Source organism: Amblyraja radiata, chromosome 4 (assembly GCF_010909765.2).
Source record: "Amblyraja radiata isolate CabotCenter1 chromosome 4, sAmbRad1.1.pri, whole genome shotgun sequence".
Lineage (NCBI taxonomy): Eukaryota > Metazoa > Chordata > Chondrichthyes > Rajiformes > Rajidae > Amblyraja > Amblyraja radiata.
Window position 1 is genome coordinate 102,674,928 of NC_045959.1, and position 20,963 is coordinate 102,695,890.

The following is a 20,963-nucleotide window of genomic DNA, read 5'->3' on the forward strand; positions in this document are numbered from 1 at the left end:
ACCATCACCCAGATCATTGATGTACATGACAAACAACAGTGGACCCAACACAGATCCCTGTGGCACCCCACTAGTCACTGGCCTCCAACCTGACAAACAACCATCCACCATTACTCTCTGGCATCTCCCATTCAGCCACTGTTGAATCCATCTTGCTACTCCACCATTAATACCCAACCATTGAACCTTCTTAACCAACCTTCCATGAGGAATCTTGTCATTATGCTTATGATTTTTTAAAAATCATTTATCACCCAATTAGATGGTTTTCTGATATCCCAAGTATTTGCCGCACACGAGTAGTGTCCATTTGGTCACGTGTGAAATGTGTAAATTAAAAGCACAGTAACCGTTTTTATATTTATTGTTTCTTTTTTTATTGTTTATATTTTGTGTTTAATCGTTCCATTGAAATACTTAATAATGAATAAAACTTAAAATCATGAAATAAAAATCTAGTTTGCTCACCTATTTTATCGATGTCTCATTCTGTAGTTTGGACTTTTTTCTTTGTGTAAATGGCACACAAATATGGCAACTTGTGCATGGGTAAGATGTGCAAAAAGAATTTCACTGTGCAGTGTATACGTGACAATAAAGAACCATTGAAGACAGACAGCCAAAAGATGCTGGTTTCAAAATCAAAAGTAAGTTAGAGAGGCAAGGAGGTAAAAACATTTCACTAGTGAATTCCAAGCTTTGATGGTGTACGGTGATCAATTATCAGGGAGTATTATTAGGCTAGGATTAAAAGAAGGCAGATATCCTTGAGGGTTCCAGGAGGTTATGAAGATAAGGAGCAAAGCGGTCGCAAAGTGATTTGCAAACAAGGATAAGATTCGAAAAATAGAAGTGTTGCTTACTGGGATGCCAATTCAGTTTAGTGAATGAACAGGAATTGTTGCGAGTATAGTCACAAACAGAAGTTGGTTGGATCATTAGAAGAGGGTTGGATCATTTTCTGTTGATTGAGGGACTGAGTAGCATTATCAAGCATTATAAAAACAGAGACACTGATGAGTGTGTCAACAGCAGACGAGACGAGGGAACAGAACGATTGACGATTCGATGGAGGTAGAAATGGCTGATCTTAGTAGTGGAGCAGATGTGGCCAAAAGTTCATTTCAGAGTCAAATTAGGTAATACAATTGCAAGCATGAATGCATACCAAAAACTAGTACAATAGATTGCAGCTCAGGTAAAATTCCAAAACAATTTACTTACTGGATGTAATTTAGGACATTTTTTACAACTGATGGAATATTTGCCTTTGTTTGGGATTAATTGGTAACCAGGTAGGCATATGCATGACATACCTAAACAAAAAGATAATAAATTATTTTTGAGCAAAACCAAAGTGCCATGTACAAATCAAACATTGGATCCAGTTTATATCAGGTGTGCTTCAATAATTCCATAGGCAAGGGAATAATTGAAGTACAGTGCAAAATACAATCCAGTGTCTGTTTTAAAGTTATATTCTCTTGATATTTTAATTTTATTATCTTGATCTTGATGGCTTGAACTATTGAAGGTTTTAGAGGTATACTAGACCAAGTGCAGACCCGTTGCGTCTGTTCCCCCAAAGTGTGGTTGCGGGGGAGGGGGAGGGGGCAAGCGGCATCACACACACTAACTACCCCCCCCCCCCCCCGCACACACGCTAACTACCCCCCTTGATATTATATTAATATTATTAATTTGCTCCTTTTACCCCATAGCCGCCTTATCCACTGACGCATAGCCCCCAACTCGCAGGCGCATCTAGAGAGAGGGGGGGGGGGGGTGGTAGAGAGTGAGGGCAGAGAGAGAATGGGGAGAGAGAGAGAGAAAGGGGCAGAGACAGAATGGCAAGAGACAGAGGGAGAGGGGGTGGAGGGAGGGTGGGTGAGGATGGATGAGAGGACAGAGAGAGGGGAGGAGAGAGAGGAAGGGTGGGAGGAGGGGGGAGAGGAAGGGGGGGAGAGTAAGGGGGAGAGGGAGCGTGAGGGGCGGAGAGGGAGCGGATGGGGGAGAGGGAGTGGGGAGAATTTGAGGGGTGGGGGCGCATCGTCAGGGTTGGTTTTTGGCTGGTGAGGGCTGGCTTTTGAACGCAATAATCACTCGCTCTCTCATGACAGCATGTTTTTTTCAAAGGCTTTGCGATGACGCGACTGGCAGCAGGAGGGGTCGGGGAGGCTCCAGCCTGCAGGATTCAGGCCCTGAGTGGGAGGGGGGGGGGGGGGGGAGAGGAGAATGGGTGTGTAGATTAGGAGGAGGGGGAGAGGAGCAAGCGTTCGGGCAGCGGACCACGCGTCAACCAAATGACATCAGCGTCCACAAAAAAAATGTTGGCGTTGTTGGTGTAGAGGCGGGCGTCAGCAGCCGTTATGGTTGCTAGCCAGCAGGAGGCGACAAAATGAGTGAGTGGGGGGTGGGGGGCGTGCGGAGGTCGAGTGAGTGAAGTGAAATTCGAGCGAAGTCCGAGGGAAGTTCGCGCGTGACGTACGGCGTCAAGACGTGCGTACAGCGTAGAGACGCTGCGCACGCCCGTCGAGGCGGCTGCGGGCCGGCAGGCCGTTGCCGCGCGGAATTTTTGAACACGGTCAGTTTTTCGGAGCCCCGCGCGATGTCGGAACCAGCTCCGCACAACTCCATAGGGCTCCGGCGATCTAAGTGGGACCGGCCCCGCGAGGCCGTACGGCTCAAACGACCACGTTAGGTCGCGCTTGCCGCATGGAGTTGCATGCTCGTGGGACAGGCCCTTTACCTGGATCGCCGTTTGAAGCTCTGGAGTGTTGGATCTGCTGCTTCAACATCATGGAGCTATGGTCTTCTCAACTCTATCCTGAATGGCTGACTCTATATCTTAAGACTATTACCCCTAGGTTTTCCCAATCAAGGCTGTAAGAATTATGTATGTTTCAATGCGTAACCTCTCATTTTTCTACCCTTGTGAAAGTGCGGGTCTAATCTCTCCTCATAGGACAACCCCACCATCTCAGAAATCAACCTGCTGAACCTTCACTGCACTCTTTCTATCACATATAATTTCTAGCCTTGCCAGTGACCTTCAAAGTGAACAAATCATAATTTACCTATTGACCTTTTCAGCCCTTTTCTTGGTATCTTCACTGGTTCTAGGTTTAGCATTACCCTGATTTAAAAAAAACAAGAAAAAAGACACACCTTGCTGGAGTAACTCAGCAGGTCAGGCACCATCTCTGGAGAACATGGATGGGTGATGTTTTGGCTCAGGACCATTCTTCATGTACCAGGGTTGTAAGTAGTAGGAAAGAACTGTAGATGCTAATTTAAATCGAAGATAGACACAAAATGTCAGCAGGACAGGCAGCATCGCAGGAGACAAGGAATGGGTGACGTTTCGGGTCGAGACCCTTCTTCAGATTGATGTCAGGGGAGTGGGCGACACAGAGGTAAAATGTAGTTGGAGACAGTACGACTGGTGGGATATTTGGGAAGGGGGAGGGGATGGAGAGAGAGGGAAAGCAAGCGCGACTTGAAGTTAGAGAAGTCAATGTTCATACCGCTGGGGTGTAAGCTACAATAGACAATAGGTGCAGGAGTAGGCCATTCGGCCCTTCAAGCCAGCACCTCCATTCAATGTGATCATGGCTGATCATCCACAAACAGTACCCCGTTCCTGCCTTCTCCCCATATCCACTGACTCCGCTATCTTCAAGTGCCCTATCTAGCTCTCTCTTGAAAGTATCCAGAGAACTGGCCTCCACTGCCCTCTGAGGAACAGAATTCCACAGACTCACAACTCTATGTGTGAAAAAGTGTTTCATCATCTCCGTTCTAAATGCCTTGCCCCTTATTCTTAAACTGTTATACTTATTCTGGACTCCCCCAACATCGGGAACATGTTTCCTGCCTCTAGCATGTCCAAACCCATAATAATCATATGTTTCAATAAGATATCCTCTCATCCTTCTAAATTCCAGAGTATACAAGCCCAGCCGCTTCATTCTCTCAGCATATGACATGCCCGCCATCCCGGGAATTAACCTGGTGAACCTACGCTGCACTCCCTCAATAGCAAGAATGTCCTTCCTCAAATTTGGAGACCAAAACTGCACACAGTATTCCAGGTGTGGTCTCACTAGGGCCCTGTACAACTGCAGAAGGACCTCTTTGCTCCTATACTCAACTCCTCTTGCTATGAAGGCCAACATGCCATTCGCTTTCTTCACTGCCTGCTGTACCTGCATGCTTAATGTAATTAACTAATGAACAAGGACCCCCAGATCCCATTGTACTTCCCCTTTTCCCAAATTGACACCATTTAGATAATAATCTTCCTTCCTGATTTTGCTACCAAAGTGGATAACCTCACATTTATCCACATTAAACTGCATCTGCCATGCATCTGCCCCCTGCTCTACTCACTCTATACTCATGACTGTGTAGCCGGACATAGTCCGAACTCCATTTTCAAGTTCGGTGACGACACCACCATTGTGGGACGACTTACAGATGGTGATGAGTCAGAGTATAGAAGCGAGATCGACTGACTAACCAAAACAACCTGGCACTCAATATCAGCAAAACCAAAGAACTGATTGTGGACTTTGGAAGAGGAAGGTTGAGGACCCATAATCTTGTTTACATCAATGGGACGATGGTGGAGAGAGTCAAAAACTTCAAGTTCCTGGGCGTGCATATTTCCGACGATCTTTCCTGGACCCAGCACACTGATGCAATCATAAAGTAAGCACATCAGCGCCTCTACTTCCTGAGAAGATTATGGAGATTCGGTATGTCAAAGAGGATTTTCTTGAACTTCTACAGGTGCACAGTAGAGAGCATACTGACTGGTTGCATCGTGGCCTGGTTCGGCAACTTGAATGTCCAGGAGTGGAAAAGATTGCAAAGTTGTAAACACTGCCCAGGCTATCACCGGCTCTGACCTCCCCACCATTAAAGGTATTTATCGTAGTCACTGCCTCTAAAAGGCAGCCAACATCATCAAAGACCCACACCATCCTGGCCACACACTCATCTCGGCACTGCCATCGGGAAGGTACAGGAACCTGAGAACTGTAACGTCCAGGATCAGGAACTGCTTCTTCCCTACAGCCATCAGGCTATTTTACTTCGGAGTCACGTGAGTGACTACGTGAAGAAGACCCCATCCGTGCGCATGCGCGTCATATCGTCGTTCGCATGGCGGAAGCACCAGACTGGCAAGCATGTCGCTGCTTGCCGCCGGTAAGTTAAACTAAGAAGGTAAGGTTTCTATTTCTTACCTTTCTTAGATTTCGTGCAGGAACCTCGTTTACAGAGGTTTCCTGCCGGTACTTAGCGAGGCCGACGAGGGAACCAGTATAGCTGGTAAGTCGGGTCTGTGATTTTTAAATGTTTAAAAAACGCTGGGGAATATCCCAGTTGCAGTTGCACTACAGCAGCGTTAGAGTTGCTGATTTGCAGTGCCAGAGACCCGGGTAGTTACGGGTACTTTGAAATTAAATGATATTCTCAGAGGAGTGGGTTCCTCTGGAGGCTCCGTTTAAAGAGCAGTTACCCTAAATATGGCAGGGTTCCCCTCCGGTAATAGATATAGATGGTGGGGTCCCCGATATGGTGGGGTAAAACCGATTAGACGGTCAGCCGCAGAACCAGCAGGGTTCCCCTCCGGTAAAATATACAGATGCTGGAGTTCCCAGGGTAGGGAAATCCAGCAGCAATACAGTTACCAGACCAAAGTGGTCCCCAGGATATGGGATCAAAACTAACCTCAAAGGTCAGCATTAGTGCTGGGAGGGTTCCCCTCCAGTAAGGTATAAACAATTTTTTGAGGTTTGTTAGGATGGAAATAATAATGGAGAAGATGCTGCATCTGGACACACTAGGGAGTTGTGTCAGCATGGGCCTATGGAGGAGTCTGCACCAGCAGCACCTTGGAACAGGGGCGCTTATTTGAATGCCTAGTCTATGGCAGCGTGGGCCTATGTGAGAGCCCGCGCCAGCAGCGCCTTGGAACAGAGCTGCTTGATGCCTAGTATATGGCAGCATGGGCCTATGGGAGAGCCCACGCCAGCAGTGCCTTGGAACAGAGCTGCTTGACGCCTAGTATATGGCAGCGTGGACCTATGGCCGAGCCCGCGCCAGCAGCACCTTGAAACAGGACTGTTTGACGCCTAGTCTATGGCAACGTGGGTCTATGGTAGAGCCCGCACCAGCAGCACCTTGGAACAATGCTGCTTGACGCTTAGTCTATGGCAGCGTGGGCCTATGGGAGAGCTCACACCAGCAGCACCTTGAGATAGGGCTGTTTGATGCCTAGTCTATGGCAGCGCAGGCCTATAGGAGTGCCCACGCCAGCAGCACCTTGAGATAGGGCTGTTTGATGCCTAGTCTATGGCAGCGTAGGCCTATGTAGAAGCCAGCGCCAGCAGCACCTTTGGACAGGGCTGTTTCATTGTTGATGCCTAGGCTAAAGGCAGCGTTGGCCTATAGGAGAGCCAGCACCAGCAGCGCCTTGTATCAGGGCTGCTTAAAGTATATGCCTAGTCTTTGGCAGCGAAGGCCTATGAAAGAGCCAGCGCCAGCAGCACCTTTTTTGACAAGGCTGCTTCATGTTGATGCCTAGACTAATAACAGCGTTTAGCCTATGAGAGAGTCAGCGCCAGCAGCACCTTATAACAGGGCTGCTTCAAATGCATGCCTATTCTATGGTGGTATAGACTTATGTTAGAGCCAGCACCAGCAGCACCTTATAACAGGGCTGCTTTATATTTCCCTCTAGGGGAAGGAGCAAGGGTTTATGGAAAAGCCCGTGCCAGTAGTGCTGTGTAATAGGGCTACTTAATGTGTCTCTTTTATAGAGCAGGGAGCATGCCGGGTCAGTATAAATCTGATGCCGAGGTTGAGCTATGGAGCATATCCAAGGGACAGGGCATGTGTCTAAAGACCATGCCTGGCAGAAAGGTTGCCATCCCAACACATGCAGTGAACACCGCTCAGGCATTAAAAACAGCCGCTGAATCTACTATTCAGGTAAAACCCATTCAACAGGGAGAACGTGGAGGACAAAGCAGTCAAGGCCAACAATAGGCAAAGCCTCATTTGCATCAGCAGTAAGCGGTTCACTGAAACTGGTGGCAGCATTAATGCAGCCAGAGGCTCCATATATTCTGCAACCAAAAAACACTTACAAGTTGGTAAGATTTACACCTGATTGCGCAATTCACAAATGATTAAAATATAATCATCTCCTTACAGGCATCTAACCATGTAAAGCAGGTTGGATTTGGGCCAGAATTGTGTTTAAACAGGCTCATTATTATGGCCAGGATTGCCTTCAAAACAGGCCTGGTAAAATGGCCAGAGTTGTTTGCAACGCATGTCGGGGCCAGAGACAGTGTCAAAAATTGGGCCAGAGTTGTCATTTAAGACAGGCAAAAAATGATGTAAGAGTGGCCTGGTCATTATGAAAAATGGCTATATAACAACTGATTTATAAGGTGTTCCCATTTACAGGGATCATTTGGAGTCTCAAACTTTTAAGAGGTTGGGCTCTTCTATACAGTTGAATTCAGTTGTTACCAAATAGACTTGTTGGTCATTGGGATTTAGCTTTAGCTCAGGACTTTCATATGAAGAAAGACTGGATAGACTCGGCTTGTACTCGCTAGAATTTAGAAGATTGAGGGGGGATCTTATAGAAACTTACAAAATTCTTATGGGGTTGGACAGGCTAGATGCAGGAAGATTGTTCCCGATGTTGGGGAAGTCCAGAACAAGGGGTCACAGTTTAAGGATAAGGGGGAAATCTTGTAGGACCGAGATGAGAAAAACATTTTTCACACAGAGAGTGGTGAATCTGTGGAATTCTCTGCCACAGAAGGTAGTTGAGACCAGTTCATTGGCTATATTTTAAGAGGGTTAGATGTGGCCCTTGTGGCTAAAGGGATCAGGGGGTATGGAGAGAAGGCAGGTACAGGATACTGAGTTGGATGATCAGCCATGATCATATTGAATGGCGGTGCAGGCTCGAAGGGCCGAATGGCCTACTCCTGCACCTAATTTCTATGTTTCTATGTTTAGCTATTAATTGGCTTATGACGCAGCTCTGGGAAACATATTACAGTTATAGAAATCTGTAATAGCCCTGTGGTTAGTATCAGCCGTTAGTCATTAAGACTAATTGGCAATATATAGCTGTGATTCAGCTGTGCAAGTGGGAGAATTGACACCATGCTAAATGGCAAATTCTAAAGTGCCATGTAAGTCATTGTTAATATACTGACACTATTGCTACTGCTGCTGCTGATAAGTTATTTTCACTTGCACTTATGTGCAACGTGAGGAATAAAACTGTATTATATTACATTGTATTGTATTGTACTAGCTGAAGCTACCAAAGCCACTATGATGTACAAACAGTATGCAGCATTGTGCTAGCAGTTGGTCAGAAAATATTACAGTAATATGGCCTAACGTAGGATATTGCGAAGGTCATCTCCAGTTTGGATGTGGAGATTTGCATGATTATCAATTCTTGAGTTATTGGTATAACTATTTATAGATCCTACATGCATTCGATCGGTAAAAGAGTGATTGAGCAAATATGCTTATTTTTGCTTGTTCAATTTCAGGTTGATACACTATGATGGTGGCATATGTTGGTCACATGGGTGCAATCAAGTAAAAATAAAATAACCTGTAGTGGTTTAACTAATTTTGTTTGCCACAGGTGTATTATAAAGTACAGATCATGACAACACAGAATGGGTATTGGACCACATAGTATTGATGATTTGGGTTCAATGGAACACCGTATACTGATATGTTGCTGTCATGCTTATTTACAGGTTGGAAAAAAAAAATGTGGCATAAAAGTGTCGAAAGATACATTCTCGCTACAAGGAGGATGGTTTTTATTTTAGAAACATAGAAACATAGAAATTAGGTGCAGGAGTAGGCCATTCGGCCCTTCGAGCCTGCATCGCCATTCAATATGATCATGGCTGATCATCCAACTCAGTATCCCGTACCTGCCTTCTCTCCATACCCTCTGATCCCCTTAGCCACAAGGGCCACATCTAACTCCCTCTTAAATATAGCCAATGAACTGGCCTCAACTACCCTCTGTGGCAGAGAGTTCCAGAGATTCACCACTCTCTGTGTGAAAAAAGTTCTTCTCATCTCGGTTTTAAAGGATTTCCCCCTTATCCTTAAGCTGTGACCCCTTGTCCTGGACTTCCCCAACATCGGAAGCAATCTTCCTGCATCTAGCCTGTCCAACCCCTTAAGAATTTTGTAAGTTTCTATAAGATCCCCTCTCAATCTCCTAAATTCTAGAGAGTATAAACCAAGTCTATCCAGTCTTTCTTCATAAGACAGTCCTGACATCCCAGGAATCAGTCTGGTGAACCTTCTCTGCACTCCCTCTATGGCAATAATGTCCTTCCTCAGATTTGGAGACCAAAACTGTACGCAATACTCCAGGTGTGGTCTTACCAAGACCCTGTACAACTGCAGTAGAACCTCCCTGCTCCTATACTCAAATCCTTTTGCTATGAAAGCTAACATACCATTCGCTTTCTTCACTGCCTGCTGCACCTGCATGCCTACTTTCAATGACTGGTGTACCATGACACCCAGGTCTCGCTGCGTCTCCCCTTTTCCTAGTCGGCCACCATTTAGATAATAGTCTGCTTTCCTGTTTTTACCACCAAAATGGATAACCTCACATTTATCCACATTATACTGCATCAGCCAAACATTTGCCCACTCACCCAGCCTATCCAAGTCACCTTGCAGTCTCCTAGCATCCTCCTCACAGCTAACCCTGCCCCCCAGCTTAGTGTCATCCGCAAACTTGGAGATATTGCCTTCAATTCCCTCATCCAGATCATTAATATATATTGTAAATAGCTGGGGTCCCAGCACTGAGCCTTGCGGTACCCCACTAGTCACTGCCTGCCATTGTGAAAAGGACCCGTTTACTCCTACTCTTTGCTTCCTGTTTGCCAGCCAGTTCTCTATCCACATCAATACTGAATTTTCCTCCATTTTGCCTGGCCAGTCGGGTCTTCAAGTAAAGTCATCAAGATCCCGCTTTAGATTTTCCTACTGTCTGATTGGTCTATGCAGCTTAAATTCCCGATTTGTCGGGATAATAAGACAGCTTTATAAGAGGCTATGGCTAGGGAAATCAGCCTTTACATGTTAAAATAAATTTATGCTCTGCAGTATCTGAATTATACTGCCCTACGGCTGGAGTTGGCACACTTACCCAAGTATGGGTTCACTCCAGAGTGCTGATATAGCACCAAAAAGCCCAGTACATTTCTTTGCAGGAAATTGGAAGTGGTGTTTAATACTAATGTTCCATTTAAAATGGTACAGACTATGGACGTCTTGGAGTTCATTGTTAATTGGTCTTTGGACAATAATTTAAGTGATAAGGCCATTAATTGTGTCAATGTGTTTTCCCATCATATTTACTGCAGCAAATGGGACTCACTCTGTTGGTTCAACTCGGATATCAAGTTTGTAAAGATATCTTTAACAAAAGTTCCCAGGACAACTACAAGACAGTAAGGGATACTGACATTGTGTTAACAATGTTTCATAGAGGGCTCCAGTTACATTCTTAAGTCTGGCCAGGCTCTCATAAGGTAGTTATCCTACTGGCGCAGGGAGCGCAACAGGTGCCGTCGCTACATATTGCGAAGGGACAGGATGATTACATCTGTAAAGAAAATATAATATTTTATGTTATAATTACTTAAGCACAGCAGAAGGGGTGTCAGGTCTGAATATAGTTCAAGGCATACCCAGGGACCTTTGGCTATGTGAGGGCACACATACACAACTATATGTTAAGGTCACCAAGAGTAAGGCTCTGAACTTGCTATGCTTGTTATTTAAAAAAAAAGAAGAAAAAAGAAAAAAAAAAACGTATCCGGTCAAACGATGTCCAGGGATAAAACGGTTCATCTATGCAGGAGTAGATACTGTTTTCAGATCTCACTGCACCAGGGCTGCTGCAACATCGGCAGCAAGGGTAGTTTACATTCCGTTGGATAACATCCTAACGGCTGTAGCATGGTAAAAAAGGAATGGGTTAGTTTTCCAAACATTTATAATAACCCAATGCCAGACCAAAGGTATTTGGCAACTCTATTTACATACTTTATTTATAGTACCACCCGGGAGGTGTTACTATGATTATTACTTCATTAATAGCATCAGCATGTTTTAAATCAATGTCATTACTGTATGCATTATGAAGGTTTTCCCTCATTGTCATAGAAGCAGTTGTGGTTGTGTAGACTCGTTTCTCACGGCATGAAAATCACAGTGCTTTGAAATCTTCACGTAGTCACTCACGTGACTCCGAAGTAAAATAGTAAGATTAAACAAGAACTTACCAGTTTGAAGTTTGATCTTTATTTTATGAGGAGTTACAATGAGGGACTACGTGCCCTCCGCTCCCACCCTCATAAAGATCAGCTGAAAGTTATGTTTGTCTCACGTATCTTATTATTATGCTTCGGAAATTATTATCTGTGATTTTACACCGCTGCTTTGAAGATTGACGCGCATGCGCACGGACGGGGTCTTCTTCACGTAGTCCCTCATCGTAACTCCTCATAAATTAAAGATCACCCTTCAAACTGGTAAGTTCTCGTTTAATCTTACTATTAAACACAACCTCATAAGCTCTGAACTACAACAGACTATTATCATTATTATTATTATTATTGCATTGTTATTGTTGTTCTTGTTTTCTGAGCTTTTGTTATATTATTTACTATGATTACATTCTGTTGTACTGCAGCAAGTAAGAATTTCATTGTTCTATCTGGGACATGACTAAAAAACACTCTTGACCAACCTTTCCAAGTCACCCTGCATTCTCATAGCATTCTCCTCACAGTTCACACTGCTGCCCAGCTTTGTGTCATCTGCAAATTTGCTAATGTTACTTGTAATCCCTTCATCTAAATCATTAATGTATATTGTAAATAGCTGCGGTCCCAGCACCGAGCCTTGCGGTACCCCACTAGTCACTGCCTGCCATTCTGAAAGGGACTCGTTAATCCCTACTCTTTGTTTCCTGTCTGCCAACCAATTGTATATCCATGTGCCCTAATTTTGCTCAGTAATCTCCTATGTGGGACCTTATCAAATGCTTTCTGAAAGTCCAGGTACATTACATCCACTGGCTCTCCCTTGTCTTTTCCCAGTTACAAAAAATTCCAAAAGATTAGTCAAGCATGATTTCCCCTTCATAAATTCATGCTGACTCGGACCGATCCTGTTACTGCTATCCAAATGTGCCGCTATTTCATATTTTATGATTGACTCCAGCATCTTCCTCACTATCGATGTCAGGCTAACTGGTCTATAATTCCCTGTTTTCTCTCTCCCGCCTTTCTTAGAAAATGGGATAACATTAGCTACCCTCCAATCCACAGGAACTGATCCTGAATCTGTAGAACATTGGAAAATGATCACCAATGCGTCCAAGATTTCTAGAGCCACTTCCTTAAGTACACTGGGATGCAGACTGTCAGGCCCTGGGGATTTATCTGCCTTCAGTCCCATCAGCCTACTCAACACCATTTCCTGCCTAATGTGGATTTCCTTCAGTTCCGTCACCCCAGATCCTCTGGCTAGTACATCAGATTGATTAGTAGGACTGGATGTTACAATCCCTAAGATTTTCACTACAATTGACATTCTTGAGGATGACCACTAGGTGATTTTGCTACCAATCAGACACATCTTTAGTTGTGTACCTCAACATCACTGGGTGTTTCGGCCTTTTATCACAAGACACCCTCAATCGAGGCAGGCCCACCGCAGGGTGATCAGACCTGGGTGTGCGTCTTATGGTTAGCCTCTAGATGGTCATGTGGCAGCCCAGACAGCATCTTTTCTCTTCAGCCACAGCCAGTGACTGCTCCATTCGGCGGCATTGGCAAGTTATTTTATTGCCCTCATTTGTGCCTGCCCTCTGACTCCTACTTCCCTCAGGAGCCTTGCGGTGGAACTGGCTACAAAGCCCCTGCACCCCACCTCCACTGGACACACCCTTACACTCCAAACTCTCTCCTCTGCCTCTGCTGCAAGGTTTGAATATCAAAGCTTTTTCTTTCATAAGCCTCGTCCACCGCCTCCTCCCAGGGGACCGTCAGCTCAATGATGAAAACACGCCGACAGGAGTTGGACCAGAGAACAAGGTCTGGTCGCAGGTTGGTAGCTGCGATTTCAAGTGGGAACGAAAGCCTCTGGCTTAGGTCAACACGCATTTCCCAGTCTCTGGCTGCATTCAATGGGCATGAGTTGAGAGGCGAGGTGTTAGTCCTCCGTTTTTCTCCTTCCCGGATGAAGGATGGTATTTGCGGGAATGTTATCTAGGCATTGATAGGCATGGCGTTGGTGGTAACTCTCTTGCACTCGTGTTCAGCTGCCAAACACCTCAGCACCTGGTTGTGTCGGTTAGGCTGGTCTTACAACCGACCAGGATGTGCTTGAGGTTTGCTGGAACTGCACACAGGCTGGATCCTCTCTCAGCCAAAGATTTAGGTTTGTGGGAGAGGGAAGGACGTCATATGTGGCTCTGATAATGAAGCTCAACTTATTTGACTCCAAGCTCCACAGCTCTCTCCATGTGATCTTCCTCCTCTCAACACCATCCCACCTCATCCAGCGGCCTTGTTTGGCTTGGGATATGGCTTTGGCACACCTGGCTGCTTCTTCCTGGTAGTGCATCTCCTCCACCACCGACGTTCAGCTGGAGTACCCTTTTGCCAGGTAGGTTTCATTGCTCCCAGGCCAAAGCCCCCTCGGCCTTGTTGGACATGGCCCACTATGTCCCGGTGTCGGAGGGCGGATTTTGCGTCCAGTACCACTGCTGCTGGAGTCCATTTCTTCCCTGTTGCTAGTGTTGGAGCGATCCCTCTTATTATTGGGTCCCCGGGAAGATTGTTTGTGCCCTCCTTAGTGAAGACGGATCCAAAGGACCTGTTCAACTCATCTGCCATTTCCTTGTTCCCCATAATACATTCACCCTTTTCAGCCTTCAAGGGTCCAACTTTGGTCTTAACTAATTTTTTCCTCTTCACATACCTAAATAAGCTTTTACTATCCTCCTTTATATTCTTGGCTAGCTTACCTTCGTACCTCATCTTTTCTCTCCGTATTGCCTTTTTAGTTATCTTCTGTTGCTCTTTAAACGTTACCCAATTGTCTGGCTTCCAGCTCATCTTAGCTATGTTATACTTCATCTCTTTTATTTTTATACTGTCCCTGACTTCCCTTGTCGGCCACGGTCGCACCTTACTCCCCTTGGAATCTTTCTTCCTCTTTGGAATAAACTGATCCTGCACCTTTTGTATTATTCCCAGAAATACCTGCCATTGTTGTTCCACTGTCATCTCTGCTAAGATATATTTCCAGTCAACTTTGGCCAGTTCCTCCCTCATGGCCCCATAGTCCCCTTTGTTCATCTGTAATAGTTACACCTCACTTCTCCCTCTTAAATTGTAGATTAAAACTTATCATATTATGGTCACTGCCTCCTAATGGCTCCTTAACATAGAAACTTAGAAAATAAGTGCAGGAGGAGGCCATTCGAGCCAGCACCGCCATTCGTCGTGATCATGGCTGATCGTCCCCTATCAATAACCCGTGCCTGCCTTCTCCCCATATCCCTTGACTCCACTAGCCCCTAGAGCTCTATCTAACTCTCTCTTAAATCCATCCAGTGACTTGGCCTCCACTGCCCCCTGTGGCAGGGAATTCCATAAATTCCTTACTCTCTGGGTGAAAACGTTTTTTCTCACCTCAGTCTTAAATGATCTCCCCTTTATTCTAAGACTGTGGCCCCTGGTTCTGGACTCGTCCAACATTGGGAACATTTATCCTGCATCTAACTTGTCCAGTCCTTTTACAATTTTATATGTTTCTATAAGATTCCCCCTCATCCTTCTAAACTCCAGTGAATACAAGCCTAGTCTTTTCAATCTTTCCTCATATAACAGTCCCGCCATCCCAGGGCTCAATCTCGTGAACCTACGCTGCACTCCCTCAATCACAAGGATGTCCTTCCTCAAATTAGGAGACCAAAACTGTACACAATACTCCAGATGTGGTCTCACCAGAGCCCTATACAACTGCAGAATAACCTCAACCTCAAGTTCCCTTATCAAATCCGGTTCATTACACAACACTAAATCCAGAATTGTTTTCTCCCTGGTAGGCTCCAGTACAAGCTGCTCTAAGCATCCATCACGGAGGCACTCCACAAACTCCCTTTCTTGGGGTCCAGTACCAACCTGATTTTCCCAGTCTACCTGCATGTTGAAATCTCCCATAACAACCGTAGCATTACCTTTACGATATGCCAATTTTAACTCTTGATTTAATGCACCCTATATCCATGCTACTGTTTGGGAGCCTGTAGATGTCCCATTAGGGTATTTTTACCCTTACAATTCCTTAGTTCTATCCATACTGACTCCACATCTCCTGTTTCAATGTCACCCTTTGCAAGGGACTAAACCCAAGCAAAATATGAGGTGCTGTTCGTCCAATTTGCACAGGGCCTCACTCTGACAATGGAGGAGGCCCTTGACAGAAAGGTCAGATTGGGAATGGGAGGTGGAGTTAAAGAGCTGAGCAACCGTGAGAACAGGTAGGTTTAGGCGGACTGAGCAGGTGTTCAGTGAGACGATCGCCTGACCTGCGCTTGGTCTCGCCAAGATACAGGAGTCGACACCTGGAACAATGGATACAGTACATGAGGTAGGAGGAGGTGCAAGTGAACCTCTGCCTCACCTGAAAAGACTGTCGGGGTCCTTGGACAGTCGAGGGAGGAGGTAAACTGACAGGTGCTGCATTTCCTGCAGTTGCAGGGGAAAGTACCTGGGGATGGGGATGGGGTACTGGGAATGGAACGAATGTGATTTGTGTGTAAAAACCGGTTTGGAATGAAAGAGGGAGTTTATATATGTGATAAGTATTTTTGTTTATTGCATTTGCAGACCACATTGTAAAGGTTAGTAAAAAAAAAAAAGTAGAACACAACAAATTATAGAGTTGAACACAGACTTCCCCCACAGCAGAAGTAGAATTCCACTGTAGTTCCTTTATGTTGGGGGAACGTTGCGAACAGCTGCAAGATAACTATTAACTGTTTGTATCCTCGTAGCCAGAAGGGAAAGTCTTTCAAATGGAAAATTGTTACTAGTGCTAGGAATTGGACATTTAAAATAATGGTGAATATGGATTGAAATAATTGGAAATAAGTTAATTGATGAAACATGACCAGCTTTTATGGTTTGTTGTTTTATGGTAGACATTCAAGTTCAGATAGAGAGATAGAGAGACACACAGAGAGAGAGAGAGAGAGACAGACACAGAGAGAGAGAGACAGAAACAGAGAGAGACAGAAACAGAGAGACACAGACACACACACACAGAGAGAGACAGACACACACAGAGAGAGAGACAGAAACACAGAGAGAGACAGACAGACAGACACAGAGAGAGAGACAGAGAGAGAGACACACACAGAGAGAGACAGAACACAGAGAAACACAGAGAGAGAGACACAGAGACACAGAGAGAGAGAGAGAGAGACAGAGACACAGACACAGACACAGATAGAGAGAGAGAGACAGAGACAGAGAGACAGAGAGAGTGAGAAGCAAGAAATTGAGTTTAGAATAAGAAAGGCATACCAGAAAGGATTAAAGTGTAAAGCATAGGGATAAAGTGATGAGATTGCTTTAAAGAGAAAAGAGGACAGACACAGATTATCCCTTGGGGCACCCATAAACTGAGAGGGCTAAAAAAATAAATACCCCACCCTATATCCCTGATGGGGGAGGAAATGGATTAGGGCTTTGGAGGGGGAGAACGTGGGACGATTATTGACCATGGAAGATTTGAAGGCAGTTGGTAAAAGTGATAGGAACCACTAAAGTGACAGAACTACTGAAGATGGATGGTATAAACTGATGCGAGCAATGTAATAAGCAATGGCATACTGTTTTGACACAGTCAGGCAGAGGGTATGGCAGGCCCTCAGACAATCTTACCCACTTAAGGTGAACCCCAAGGAACAAAGGGGAGATACACAAGGAGAGGCAAATAATGTAGCCTATCTGGAAAACCAGCTGAAAAGGTGGAGAGTTGAAAATGAACAAGAAATAGAAGGCAACCAGTTGATGAACATTATATTACGAACTACTGTGGTGGATGTCATTCTTCTTAAAGTCAAGCAGATTGGAGGAGGTGGTGGGATTGTCATTTATTTCCAACCTCTGATTCAGCAAACAGTTGGTTTCTGTGGTCGAGAAATATCGCAAAGATAGGAAAAAGACTTGCAAACCAGCAGGATATAGTTCAGACTAGATTGGAAAATATGTTGAAATTGTATGGTGAAATGGAGACCAGAAGTTAGCAGTACATGTTAAAGAAGGTAATTAAGAGGTTTGGTAGACCTACAGAAATCAGCTTTGACAACGGATTGTTTTCATGGCCCTTAGAGTAAAATACACATTTGGGTGTGTAACACCTGCAGTCACAAGCATGGTGAAAAGAATAAATGGAACATTGAAGGTTAATATAAATAAGATTTGTGTAATTACAAAGTTGAATTGAATAGATGCCCTGCCATTGGGACTGAAGAGATGTCGCATGCAAACTAACCAGCAGGTGGCACAATGGAGAGGTCCCTACAAGGAACCGAGTTTGGAACAGTTAAAGATAGAATTTAAAAAGTATATGAAACAGTTAATTATGATATACAAGTCTATTTATGAACAGGTAAAGTAAAAGCTGTCGGAGGTGGACCAGGAGGAAGGACCCTTTAAACCTGAAGACAAGGTGTATGTATGAGTTTTCTAAACCACCGACCGATGTTCGTTTAGAAGGTTGATATACCTAGTACCATTTCAATAATTACATGAGGGCTGTCCCGCAGGTACGAATAGATAATAGCCCTGAGATAAGTGAACAGGAGGACAAACATGTGAGAAAAGAGTAGAGTTTTAACAAGAACGTTGTTTGTCATCAGTGATGGGAAAAATAATGGAAAGGATACTAAAGACAATATATAGAAATTTGGATAAATAGGGTAGGATTAGGAAGAATTAGCATGGATTTGTGATTGTGATGTTTGACTAATATTGATTTTTTTTTAAATGGTTATTAGGGAAATTGATGAGGTTAAAGTGGTGGATGTTGTTCAGTAAGGCCTTTGATGAGGTTCAATAAGGAAATAAGATTGGTTAAGAAGGGGTTAGTAAGGAATAGCAAGATGGATTAAAAAGTGGCTGTATGGGAGATGTCAGAGAGCAATTGTGGATGGATGTTTGTCAGGTTGGAGGTCAGTGATTAGAGGGGTACCTCGGGGATGTGTGTTGGGTCCACTGTTGTTTGTCACGCGAATCAATAATCTGGATTCTGGTGTGATAAAATAGATTAATAAGTATGTAGATGATACTAAGATAGGTGGTGTTGTGAATAATGAAGTAGGTTTTAAAAGTGTACAGAGAGATTTAGGTCATTTGGAAGAGTGGGTTGAAACATGACAGATGGGTTTAATGTTGATAAGTGTGAGGTGATACATCTTGGCAGGACAAATCAAAATTGGACGTACATGGTAAATGATTGTGAATTGAAAAATGAAGTTGAATAGAGGGATCTAGGAATAACTGTGCATAGTTCCCTGAAGGTGGAATCTTATGTAGATAGGATGGTAAAGAAAGATTTTGGTGTGTTGGCCTTAATAAATCAGAGCATTGTGTATTTTTGGCCTTCCATCACAGCAATGTGATGGATGTTTATGTAAATTATGTTGTGTCTTGGGTCTATTTGTTTGTAATGTATGGCTGCAGAAACGGCATTTCGTTTGGACCTCAAGGGGTCCAAATGACAATAAATTGAATTGTATTGTATTGTATAGAAGTTGGGTTGTAATGTTAAATTGTACAAGGTATTGGTGAGGTCAATTGTGGAGTATGGTGTATAATTTTGATAGGCATAATTATAGGAAAAAGGTCAACAAAATAGGGAGAGTACTGAGGAGATCAATTAGAATGTTGACTGGGTTTCAACAACTAAGATACAGAGAAAGGTTGAACAAGTTAGGTCTTTATTATTTGGGAAAGATAGAAGGAATACCCACCATAGAGGGTAGTGATGTTTTCTTAAGGAACTATTTACTGGCAGTATCTCGTTCTATTACAGAATTAAAAATCATGGGGCTGCTGGCACAGAGTCCCCATCTCGACTTTCCAATCCATTCTGTGAAAGCGGGGGACAGGGATCTTGTAAAATCGTGGAAGGAAGAAAAGTTGCAACCCTGTTGACCACGGAAACAGCAGTGCGGACAAAAGAAAAAGAGTGGACACACGCAGTGCGAATAAAGGGACCAGTGGAACCTCTGGCTGAGGAGGAATGGACAGTAAGACAGGGAAAGAAACCACTGACTCTGATCTTTGAAAAAGAGCGATTGAAATAAGAGATAAAATGCAGTGCTTGGCACTTGTGCTAATGATGGTAATCACTGTAAGTAAATGTGGACTGGATCAACTACCTATACTACAATCAACAACGCTTTATAAATTACACTCGAGATGCAGTTGAAGGATTAGCAGAACAATTGACAGCTACCAGCCTAATGACCTGGTAAAATCGCATGGCCTTGGACATGCTAATGGCTGAGAAGGGAGGGGTGTGTGTAATGTTTGGGGAACAATGTTGCACCTTCATCCCCAACAACACTGCTCCGGATGGGTCAGTGTCAAGAGCCCTAGCAGGTCTCACCTCCCTGTCTATCGAATTGGCCTTCAGAACACAGTATGACCAGCGAGAGGAGGATAGGGAGGCGAAGAGTCTGCTGCTAGCACTAGAGAAGGAAGAAATAGTATAAATCAAAAATTGTGTAGCAAATGAAAATGGGTGGATTGTGAGGAAAGGGTTAATAGGGATAGTGGATTTAGACTAGGACAAAAAAAATATAGCTGAGGTAGAATAAGTGAGCTTTCAGCACAGACATCAGAAATGCACTAGGCTAGATAGTAACAACAGAAGAACAGGTCGTTTCTTTCAAGGTTGAGAATTAACAGATAACCAGTCCGGCAGAAACCTTTAAGGGAACTAGGGGAAAGGGGAAAGGACGGTCTGTGTGCTCTATATCACGCATGCATAATGAGAAACATGAATATGAAGACAACACCCACTATGACAAGATGCCTCATTTAAATGCACATGCGATGCATGATGTAGGAGGTAACTTTGACGTCGAGAGGAGTTCCGAGACGTTCTCGTGGGAATGTAAACCTTAGTGCTCTGATTGGAAGGAGCCCGAAGGGGAGGAAAAGGGTGTGACAATTGTAAACTGAAATGAATAAAAGTGAAGGGCATCTCCATCCTCGGCGTGTCTCAGTTGGAGAGACACCCGGGGGCTGCAGACTCGTAAATAAAGGAGTTTCTTGTTTCCACGACTTTGTCTCTGGAATTTGTGATTGTGAGCGCACACATTTATATCTCACATTGCCTATCCAGTGTCAGAGGTTACGGGGAACAGGCGGAGAATTGAGTTACGAGGGAGATAGATCAGCCATGATTGAATGGCGGAGAAGACTTGATGGGCTGACCGGCCTAATTCTGCTCCTATCACTTATGATGTTATGCATGTTCTGCAGAGATGCTGCCTGACTCACGGAGTTACTCTATCACTCGGTGTATGTTAAACAGCATCTGCAGTTCCTTGTCGCTACACTATAGTTTGGGTAGACACAGTCTCTTGCCCAGAGTAGAGGAATCGAGGACCAGAGGACATAGATTTATGGTGAAGGGGAAAAGATTTAATAGAAATCTGAGGGATTACTTTTTCTTCACACAAAGGGTGGTGGGTGTGTTAAACAAGCTGCCAGAGGAGGTTGTGAGGCAGGGACTATCAACGTTTAAGAAGCAAATCAGAT

At 44.4% G+C, this 20,963-nt stretch overlaps 1 protein-coding gene across 1 annotated transcript in view; it reads right to left on the reverse strand.

The window, feature by feature from the left end:
• Positions 1-20,963, reverse strand: part of tmem67 (transmembrane protein 67) — a 125,562-nt gene that overhangs the window by 103,974 nt on the left and 625 nt on the right. Inside the window, exon 2 of the mRNA XM_033020405.1 lies at positions 2,309-2,376. Coding sequence (XP_032876296.1) covers positions 2,309-2,376 — 68 coding nt within the window. The remainder of the gene's footprint in view (positions 1-2,308; positions 2,377-20,963) is intronic.